We start from the raw sequence: 11551 nt of genomic DNA, 5'->3' as shown, positions 1-11551 counted from the left end.
GCACCTGTTGCAAAATTTACTTTAAAATGTCTGATTGTATTTTATTCTGTGAGATGGAGCACAAAATTAGTTAAGTGGTAAAAAGTACCTTCAACTTTCCATGGTACTGTGGAGTCAGTGCTTTTATTTTCCTGAGACGGGTCAAGGTACCTGCATCAAAAAATACTTTTTTAATTGTGGCCAATCCTTTAAAAAGAACTTCATGCTTTTTTTTATATATAACAATGAGGAAAATATAAACTTTGTTAAACTTTCTTCAAGTACTACATTTAATGACCTGTTTGAAGTGCTTGTACTTCAGTATTCCCTTTCGATGCTCCAACTTCTACTTGTCTAGATTTGCACTTCATGTATTCTGACAGCTGCAGTTACTTTTAATTTAAGTTTATTTCCATAGGTACGAGTACATAACATGAGAAACTGTACCACAGCCTAAGGATTTGCGATAAAGGTTCATGGAAGGTCTCAAGGACGTCACAGAACACAAAGTCAACACAATAGAACTATACCATCTGTTAATGGTATCAAACCAGGACGCCACTCAACAACTTTCACAACCTGTGATCGCTCTACACAACTGTACACTTTTTTCTATGTATCTCGCAGTGTTGTAACTGAAATGCGGTGAGAAGTAGACCAAAAAATAGAAAAGTACTTTGAACTGCCTTTGTGTTACTTCTTACAAAAGCAGCCACACCGACTCACAAGATGAAAATAACAACAGCAATTGTCATTATGAAGTAAATGTTGATTAATGGCTGCACAAAAATACAGACTCGGATTTATAAAACAGGGAAGTGCATCTTCCACCAAAACAGAGAGAGTAGAGAACTTTAGTTTTACTATTATAGAAACATGGCCGTGCAACATGGTGCATGATGTGGAAATAAAGGGCTCGTTCTACAGTGAGGTTCACATCATGCTGTGTTTCAGCTTTAACTTAAATATCAGTTTTAATAATCTTATATCATTATAACCCTCAGGGGGCATTCGTTTGCAGGTCAGGTAGTTTTGCTTTTTGCTGATAGTTTTATTTGAGTACATTTCTAAAAGCAGCATTTCTCGTAATGAAGTATTTTTAAATTCTTGTATTGGTCATTTAACTTTAAGTGAAGGATCTTTTACTCTCACCATTACAGAAATAAAAAGAAAAACTCTTTTAAATAACCCTTCACTGCAGAATGTGGCAAACGCTTCAGCCACTTGCTCAGTGAAACCTCTATATACACCGAGGTCTTCAATAAACATGTCAGTGTCAGACGCCGCAGCAGCGCATCATTTAACGCTGGTTTGTTGGGTCTCCAATGTGTTTTCCAAACAGCGTCTCAGTAATCAGGTCATTTGTTTTAATGACAGCCATTAGAGGTGATCATCACCACACAGCGGTCAGGCAGATAAATCAGACCCTCTCGCTCAGATTCATCTAAGTGACACACGCACACAGACAGACGCACACGTGCACGCGTTCCCACGATTAGACATTAAAGAAGTAAACAAAAATACTTCATTTTCTGTATCAATTGAATCTTTGTCCTGTTCCCATGGAGATAACTTCACCCCCTTTTATTTTTGAAATGCCAGAATATTTTAGGTCTAGAGGAGTTTTCTCCTCTTTGGCTCAGAGAGACGGATATAAACATCTGGGCACTGGAACACAAGTGTATATATAAACATAATGTTGTCTTGAACAGGTGTCTACAGCTATAAACAAGTTTCCCATGTTGATAATCTAACTAGCAGGCTGGCAGTAGTTTTACAACTCAGCAGATACCAGAACTAATCAGTTTTCAGTCTGACAGAGTAGAACAATATTCACTGTGACCTGCTTAAAAACCAAAACCCATTAAATCTGAATTTAAGAGAATTTTATGCTTTTTGAGGACTTGCAGGCACAATGTTTAACCCTGACTTTCTGCCAAACTTTAATATTTAGACTCTTTAAAAATCATTCGCTTTGGATTCCACATTCCTAAATTCTTTATGCACCAGCGGGCTCGTCATATTATCACTTCTTTGTCCAGACAGTTTGACAAACCTGCCAAACTGCAGCAGCTCTTTCCCTCCGACTCTTCAGTCAAGGGCACATTTTCACATTTGTACAAAATTCTGTTGGACAAGTAAAGTTAAAAATACACTGGTTACAGTTCCTCACATCCAAAAGTTATGACCTGATATTAAACTGAATATATTAGTGGATTGAACTGTAGGTCAAATATTTGAACTTTGGGAACTTTCTACTCTCCTGTGATCGTATCGGCCACATGATCAATAATCAATGATGAAAATCATAAGTTTCTAACAATAAAAGAATCACCGGTTGCAAGCACATGAAACATTTAACAGTTAAGTCATGAGTCCAAGTTTTCGTAAAAAGAAAAACACATTTATTTACAAAGAAATTACTTAACTTGACTAAATATTATTTCAAGGATTTAGTAAAAGAAGCATCACGGTAAGAGCGACAGCGCTGACGAGTCGATGAGGGACAGAAAATAAAATACAGGAAATATGTATAAATGCATTAACAAATTAATTGTGTTCGGAGCATCGATCTGTGTTCACTACAGCGGACACTCTGTTCCATATCCAGGGCCAAACTCATTCACCCTTTTCAGCAGCGCTGCTTTCACTGCATTGATCTTCTCATCCAGCTCCGACAGACTGCAGGCCTAAAGGACAAGGTGAGGAGCAAAATGATCAAACCACCCAAACAGTTTAACCTTCACTCACAATGTGAAATGAAAGGAAACAAAGCCGCTGCTAACCTGAGCAGGCGACGTCTTTGGTCGCTTGTGCAGGTGACTCTACAAAATAAAAGCACACAAGGTCACATTAGATATTTTAAATTAGTACAATTTCTAAGCCACCCAGAGCTTTGATAAACATACCAAGGTACCTGCTTGGTTCCTTTTTACTTCAACTCAAGGACAGAAAGAGAATGTACAGAAGAGACACAATGTTAAGATGTTTATAAATACCAAACAATCTCACATATGGAGAACGCGGCAGGAGATTGAACCGGTCGTATTCATAACAGGAAAATGTTGAGAACATTCAGGTGAGCGGTGGTGGCGAAGGAGAGGTAAAAAATCAGCAGTGACACTTTTGACCCTTATTACCAAAAGCTCTAGCAGCTCGTTGTCTTTCCGAGTTGACGTCTCTACGTGTTTGGCTCCTTTTTTTTTTATAGAGAGAGATATTTGTCTTATTTTTGTTTTTACAGTTTTGCATCTGTTGCAGGTTAGAAACGGCGTCAACACGCCCACTTGCACGGGGAGAATTCTCCAGACATTCAGTATATGTCTAAAAGCAGCTATTATAAAATACAAATAAGTGAAGAGCAACAGACACTGACTAAAGATTATGAGACAAATATAATTTATAGTCATGACGGTTATTTCTAAATTGTATTATACGTTTATTATATATTTTTGATAATAACTAGAGACAGGAAAGACAGGAAGAGAGAAAAGAGGGGAAACATCTGACAATGTCTTTGATCAGAGTTCAAAAGAAGACCTCATGTTTACGAGTGTAAGACCCTCGCGGAACTGTTTATCTTTAAGTTGCTGCGTAATCTGTTAACTCACCTGCTTCGCTGTTCAGTGTTAAAATTATGTTTGTGAAATCCTCGGCCAACTGCGTACAGCAAACACCAAACTACAGTATTTTCAGATATTGCAGAAGAAAAAAAAAAAAGGAAGACGAAAAAGTGGTGCTCCGAATATAAAAGACCCCATCAGTTTATTCAAAGACACTCGACATCTTTTGCTCGGCTCACACAAACATGCAGTGAGTCAAGAGCAGACGGAAAGCAGCATACTCACAGAAGCAGCATGCTGTGCTGAGAAATACCAGTGTGAAGAGACATGCAGTATCTCAAGCACACTTACTCAGATAACTAAACACACACTGGACAGACTCCTTCAAGATGGGAAATTAGAGTCTGTGTGACTCCAGCTCCAGTCTGTCGGGTTGAATATGAAGTCCAATAAATTACTGCCGCGTTTTTTCGAGTCTGTGCGTCTCTCAAAAAGCACGGCGGAGTGAAAAGTCCTCATTTCTGGAGTCAGCTGTCTGCGCTGACCTAAATGTTAAAAGTAAATGTAACCAAACGCGTTGCATGTTTGATTCACATCAACTGAAGTGTCGCTGAAGGGGGGAGACGTGTTGAAGTATCAGGACACATCAGGAGGGAAACTCTATTGGCATCACGCACAAACTCCTCTCACTCAGTATATTTCATTTTCATCAGTTCTCCTACAGCACACCGGTGTTCTACACACTGATTTAGGCAACATAGCCATTAAATAAAGTAACTGCTGTGAAATGGACCAACTTAAAATACTCTTTGAGAACTTCTAACCACGAAAGTGACTCTTTCTCTAAGAGACTGTGTTTAGCTGAGCAACAATTATTCTTTTTAACTTTTTCTTGATTGAAGCAAATCCAAATGTCCAGAATACATGATGCTGTACCTCTACAAACCTGTGATTGCTGCTTCGGAACCTGGTGAATTCAAACTCTTGCATGTTTCCCCTTTTCAAATTTAATATCTTTCCTTTATCCGTCCTGCTTAATTTCTCATTGTCTGGCCTAATATTATGAGTGAAGGAATAGTTACTATATATAATACTTGATTTCAGCCTTTTTCGTGTGTCTGTTTCAAAGCCAGAGGACTCACTGTGGACTGAAAGTACTCGGGTGAGAGTCCTTCCAACTCCAGGATCCGATCCTCCAGCTTCTTCAGTCTGTGGTAGACACTCAGTGGAACCGGCCCCGCTGGGGAATGAAACACTTGTTCAACAGCCGGACTACTGATTGTTTTACAAGACAAAGTCAACAGATGTAGGGACGAGGGGGCTGTGAGTAAAGAGTTTCATTGAGTGTAAGATTTAAATCGGTCTGGATCATGGACTAGTTCATATTTGACCGTGTCACACTTTTTACATCAGGTCAAAAATAATGAATAGCATATTTCTAAATACTGACTGATTATCTTCATTATCTCAGATGAGTTATACTTAGAAATGTCTTCATAGTTACAGTTCCTCTGCCTTGTAATGTTAAAGTAATACGATGTACAATTTAGGACGTGTTCTAATCAACATTAGAGACAGAGTGAGACGCACTGACTGAAGTATTTGTAAAACTCTTGTGTCTTTGTCCTTCTCTGACCTGTCGGCAGTTTGAGGTGATTCTCGATGTTGTGAAGTCGTTCCTCTATTGCTGCATTTCCACAGTTTCTCACCATCGGCCCCCTCTGCTGCTCCCCCACCTCGCCTTGGCCTCCCCCACCACGAGTCTGGGGCCCATACGTGTTTACCACCCGTATAACTACCAGTCGAGGGATACAACACATAAACACAAACTGTAGCTCAATATTAACCACAGACTAGATGATAAAAACAGTCTTTGGTCATGTACAGTGCATGTAGAAACACCAAGAGTCAAACTAAACCCTTGACAATTATTACTTTGATTATATTATTTAATAATAATAATTAGCAGTTGTTTTTTAGGATTTCTGGCAGCATGGTCACAGTGAGAGAGTACAGTGGCATTTTAATTATCTGCAGTAATTAGACAAAAAGATAAACATCACATCAGTAATTATAAAAATGTATTGGTAAGGAACCTTTAAAGATGTTTGGACCTGTGACTTTTTCTAAATAACTGTGTAATTGTTTTAAATGATGGCTGCAGTTCAGAGATGTCACACTGACATTAGCAGCAAACAGGGTTTTTTTTCTTACCTTTCACATGACTTTTGAAACCTGGATAAGGAGTGAACACTGCATCTGTTCTGGCACAACTGTTTTCTGCCGGGAGAAAATGAAAAAGAATATCATGTAAAAATGTTAATAAAATAAAGAAAATAGATATTTAAAAACGATATATACCCACTCGGATTTGATCAAAATTAGTGTGTCCTGGTTTCTAGAGCTGGTGTCTTACACAGGCTTTGAATTAAAAAAGATAAAGCCCTTCTGTCTGATGTTTTTCTCGTCGAAGCTGGTTGTGTTTTGAGGCCGAGTGTGTTACCTACTTCAGCCCCACTCTTCGAGCAGTTCAGCCTGACCTCTCGCCTGTGGAAATCAGCTCTCTCCCAAACATTGGCAATCTGTGTGCAGGCTCCCTCTCCACCCTGCCCCCAACCTCTCTCCCATTCTCACCCTGATTGCAGTCGATCACGTTGCAAAACTCGCGCACATTGTTTTCATTGATCTCCATCTGCTTGCGTTCCATAAATGCAGATATTCTTCGCTGAATCTGCGGTGACAAAGGAGAGACAACACAGATAAGACGATACGATGGATTGATGAGGCTATTGATGGGTGTCAAGAAGGCGATGGGTTGTTTTTTTTCCTCCTTAATGATAACCTTCTGCAACACACACTCATTTAAATTACATGGAATGAGAAATGTAGTAGGAAATGATTCCAGGTAGCCCCAAAAAAAAGTTGAATTGCTTGCCATCATCACATGATGGAATATGAATACTGTTTGCTTGGCTACCAAAATAAATGCACAACAGAATGGGGCCTCTTGTCCTTCATCCACATGCAATCTCAGAGTAATGAGCATCCACTTCATAATTCATCAAGGACCTGGCCCTCTCTCAAAGCCCTCCAGCAATGTGGTCTGTTCTAACCGACCACAGCACTAAAGAACCCCTTATTTTCTGCCCAACTCATCTTATCAGGTCTCCATCAAGCATTTGCTTCACCGCGGCGCAGCGCGTGCACATCCGCGGCAGCAATTACTTAAGATTATTCATTTGCTTGAAATGGAGTAAAGAGGGCTCTAAAATTGTCACAGCTGAGAGATCTGCTGACTGATCTGAGACCAACCTCTGACTTCCCGGCTCTGATCTGCACCATGACGTCATCGGCCTCCGTATCGCTTTCCTCCGCGGCCTCCGAGCTGAGAGGATGGCGCTCCGACGGCGCAGTCGTCCACTCTTTGTGTGAAAATGATGTGACTGTATCATCTGGAGTGTTGTCTCTTGTAGATGATCGATCACTTTCAGCATCCACAAGTGTCTTTAAGCTTTCTGAAACGGCCTAAATACACACAACACTTGTTGTTGCATCTTGGCAAATAATATGTTTTATATAAACATCTGATTCTCAGTAACAACAATAAAAAGATAGGAAAATATTAAGCTTGTGTCAACTCAATTTACTTATTTTTACCCTCATTACAATACAATCGTGCCATGTAACCAATATTAAACTGTATATTTAAGTTGCTGTGTGGCCACATTACCTGTAGTTTATTGATATGCTCCTGCAAACAGCTGTAAACCTCAGCAGCTGAAGATGGAGGATTCACTGTATTGGTGTTGACTTCTATTCTCAAAGCTCCATCACCTAAGTTGAGCTTGAGGGCAAAAACACAAATGAAAGTTAAAGTGTCACTGCCCTGCACAGTGTACAGCACATATAGTTTCTGACATGAAATAGCATGGTCTCAGCCTATTGCAAAAATTTGTCAAGTAAATGTAATTTACTCATGGGAAGACCTGGAAGTTAATTAGCAACTATTTCTATATTCAGCTAATCTTTTACTCAGTTTACAAGAAATAAAGCAGGAATCATTATCAGCCTCTGTAAAGTGTAGTAGCAGTTTTTTCTGCTTATCTTTGTTTTATATAAATTGAATATGTTTTAATTGTGGGCCGTTGGTCGGATAATATAAACGATATGAAGTAATTTGACATCTTAATAGGGCCGTGTGAACAGTTTTAAAATATTTTTAAAACAAAACAATTCATCAAGAAATACTATTTTCTTCAGGCACTAAAACAGTGGAAACATTCCACTAAAATGAGACAAATTCTAATGTATTTTTGTAAGTGCACCCAAATTCAAACACTGTATAAATGCAGTGTTAATAGTGCTTATGCTTGAGAAGTGATTTATTCCTGCAAGACAAACGACAGGAATAAAACGATCACATATGAGTGAACAACAAGACTAAAGGGTCCTACAATGTGAAAGTGAATAGTAATGTGTAAATGTTTAACTACTGGTAATAAAATAAACAATAACTCAAATTAAATGAGGCTCTGTGAACTGGTGATGAACATCTGACATTTTACAAACAAAATAATCTTTAATATGAAGCCTCATGTGTGAAAAAAAAGTTGTGCAATGCAACTATAATATTGATCCTAATACTATAAAATGTAATTGTATTTGTATTAAATGCAGTTCATATACACGACAAAGGTACAAATACATTAAAACAACGTAGAGCTGCAGTGTAAACAGTGTAAATACTGCTGAAGTGATGTATTATTGCTTTAAGATAAAAAAGCAGGAATGAGGAGACTTTGAATGTGAGATGATTTAAACTCAGGGTGTGAACATGTGTAAATAAACAGTGCAGAGTAAACAGCAGCTCCACGAAGCAGCAGCTGCTGTGGAGCAGTCACATGAAGATAGTTTGTGTTTAAACTAGTAGAAGCTCAAGTTGTTTATCTGCATTTTAACAGCTGAAGCTCCGCAGGTGAGTTTGAGCATCGACGAGTCAACGGAGGAGCTAACGTGCCCGGTGCTAAAAACATTAGCATGTCGCTAGCTAACGGACCGAGGGGAGAACCGCCGCTCGGGGCTTCGCGGTTTCAAACGGCGTCAACCACCTCGTTCCCGAAGTGTGCGAGCAGCTTGAGCAGGACCCGGAGACAGTCCGAGCAGCTGGACGCGTCTCTGGACTCGTGAAAGAGCAGCAGGAGCAGGAGGAGCAGGAGGAGGACGGAGGTTTCTGCTCCGCTTCATTGTTTCCGCCATTACTGCGCACAGTACACAATACTGTCCGCTCATTGGTCAGGGCCAGGCAGCTGTGTGCGCGCAGTACATGAAGAGGCCGGGTGCGCGCACGCAGGAACACAGCGTGTAAGTGTAGCAGCGTCGAATAGAATAAAATATAATAGAATAAAATAGAGAAGAGAAGAGAAGAGTAGAGTAGAGTAGAGTAGAGAAGAATAGAATAAAATAGAGAAGAGAAGAGAAGAGAAGAGTAGAGTAGAGTAGAGTAGAGTAGAGTAGAGTAGAGTAGAGAAGAATGGAATGGAATGGAATGGAATGGAATGGAATGGAATAGAATGAAATGAAATAGAATAGAACAGAATAGAATAGAATAACATAGAATCGAATAGAGTAGAGTAGAGTAGAGTAGAGTAGAGTAGAGCAGAGTATAGTATAGTATAGTATAGTATAGTATAATAGAGAAGAATAGAATAGAATAGAGAAGAATAGAGTAGAGTAAAATAGAAAAGAATAAAATAAAGTAGAGTAGAGAAGACTGGAATGGAATATAATGTAATGAAATAGAATAGAACAGAATAGAATAGAATAGAATAACATCGAGTAGAGTAGAGTAGAGTAGAGTAGAGTAGAGTAGAGTAGAAAAGAATAAAATAAAGTAGAGTAGAGAAGACTGAAATGAAATGAAATGAAATGAAATGAAATAGAATAGAATAGAGTAGAGTAGAGTAGAGTAGAGTAGAGTAGAGTAGAATAATAAATAATAGATTAGAATAGAAAATGGAATAGAGTAGAGTAGAATAGAATAGAATAGAATAAAATACGGAATAGAATAGAATAGAATAGAGCTCTGGTGGAAAATGACACAAATGCCACACTGTTAAAATACTTGTGTCTGTTACAAGAACTGAATTTAAAATGTCAGCAGCCTCTCCTACGTATGTAATAACAAAATGCTAATTACTCGTAAGCAGAAAAAGAAACCTTGTAATTGTATAATTTGCACATAATCTTTTGCATTTTCATTATTGATTAATACATCAGAATTAAAATCAATTACAAAGTGTAAATAAACAATGGAAAACAGTGTCTCTCACAACTTTGAAAGACAAAAGTGAGCAGAAGAAGCAGCAAACTCTCATTTCAGAAGAAGGATAAGATGATGTTTTTCAGTTTTTCACAAAGTTAGCTTAAAATGAATTTATTAATCGCTGACTGATAAAAAAATGTGATATTTTTCTGCAGAATGACTCAACATTTCAGCTTAAACAGCAACACCTTATTGTTGCAGATGGTTGAAACACAGACACTATTTTATATAAGACTGTAACCTTTGATTATTCTTATGATTAAAATAACTGATTGTTTGGTTTGTAAAAAAAAATGAATATCAAATGCCACAATTACCCAGGGTTACAAATTTGACCTTCATAATTATCCAACCAGAAGTATAAACTTCAAAAATATATAATTTGAATTGTACATGGAAAAAAAAAACTCCAATTATTACCAAAATAGCGTGTTACCAAAATAATGTGATCTAATAATTTCATTTCTACTACTATATATTCTGTTTCCTCTATGATAAAGCATCATGTTTTAGCTGAGTAATAAAGGTTCAGTGTTTTACTTTGAAATGGGCTGGAGTAGAAAGAAGCAGGATATTTATTTAACTTGCTCTGTTTCTGTTTCAATATCTTCATTATATTTATTCATTACAAATAGGTAGTATTTATGCATCTAGTAAGTCCCCACTATTAAGCACTGACATATAAAATGTAACAAATGGTTGATAACACAGTATAATATACATAACAATAAGTTGCCTGTTTATTAAGTACATCCTCAGACTAATAGTCCTCCAATGGCACCACCTTAAAGGTTGGAAATTTCAGTTTTACATTTATTAATAACAAATTCATAATAAATTCTCAGAACTGATGTTTAACCAATAATTTACCTTAATTTACTGAAGACAACTTCTCTGACCACCTTTGGTCATCAAACGTCAGATATATAAACTTCTTATCTTACTTTTATTTCACATTTTCTTTTTTATGTATTGTTTATTTAATTTTAATTTTAAAATCTGGATTGCATCAGATTTTGTTTATATGTTTTGTCCATATTTTCACATTTCATTCCCTTGATTCAAGTTTGTGTAATGGTAATGTTGATAAAGAAGAAGCTCAAGACTAAAACACATCTTCAGACCTGGCTACCTGGACACTGGACTGACTCCAGTGTGAGATTTGCGTCTGTATTTAACTGTACATTCTATCTCTTACTTGTCCGACAGGAGAAAGAACGGTCACTCAATTATAAGAACGCTGTCCCTCAGACCACGGCGCACTGTGCAGCCGGGCATCGGGATGGGAACCATGGCCACAATGGCGTATTTTTCTGTGTTGAGTGACTGTGGGAAAATCTCCCTCCTCTATTCAGACATTTTCCCCTTCTTTTCATATAATGAGGCGAGAGACTGATGAAGGCAACAACAGAAAAGAACAATTACAGGCAATGAGAAAGCTCAACCACTCAGAACTCAATAATACTCCGTAGAAGGGTTAATCATTTTAGGAAGGGGTCTGAAGACAAGCCTTTTTACTTCAATTCAACTCTGGGGTGATATTTTTCCCCCTGAAACAGGAAGGGAACTGTAACACTTGACATGGTTTGACATTGCTGAGCCATTACTGAATGTTCCCACACAGCAAGGAGCTCAGAAATTAAAAGAAATATTTAATTTACTGCAGAGCCAAGAACAGAGATTATAA

General features: G+C 37.9%; 1 protein-coding gene across 1 annotated transcript; it reads right to left on the bottom strand.

Moving 5' to 3' along the window:
- Positions 1–2369: 2369 nt before the first annotated feature.
- Positions 2370–8782, bottom strand: mbip (MAP3K12 binding inhibitory protein 1; the record flags this gene model as incomplete). The annotated part of the gene is made up of 9 exons (XM_034576881.1): positions 2370–2669; positions 2766–2804; positions 4685–4782; positions 5179–5337; positions 5757–5822; positions 6177–6273; positions 6855–7067; positions 7273–7386; positions 8651–8782. Coding segments are annotated over 9 exons (1026 nt in total), but the record flags the coding sequence as incomplete, so codon positions are not given.
- Positions 8783–11551: the final 2769 nt, after the last annotated feature.

The sequence above is a fragment of the Hippoglossus hippoglossus genome, chromosome 22 (genome assembly GCF_009819705.1).
Source record: "Hippoglossus hippoglossus isolate fHipHip1 chromosome 22, fHipHip1.pri, whole genome shotgun sequence".
NCBI lineage: Eukaryota > Metazoa > Chordata > Actinopteri > Pleuronectiformes > Pleuronectidae > Hippoglossus > Hippoglossus hippoglossus.
This window is presented reverse-complemented; position numbering and strand designations above follow the sequence as displayed.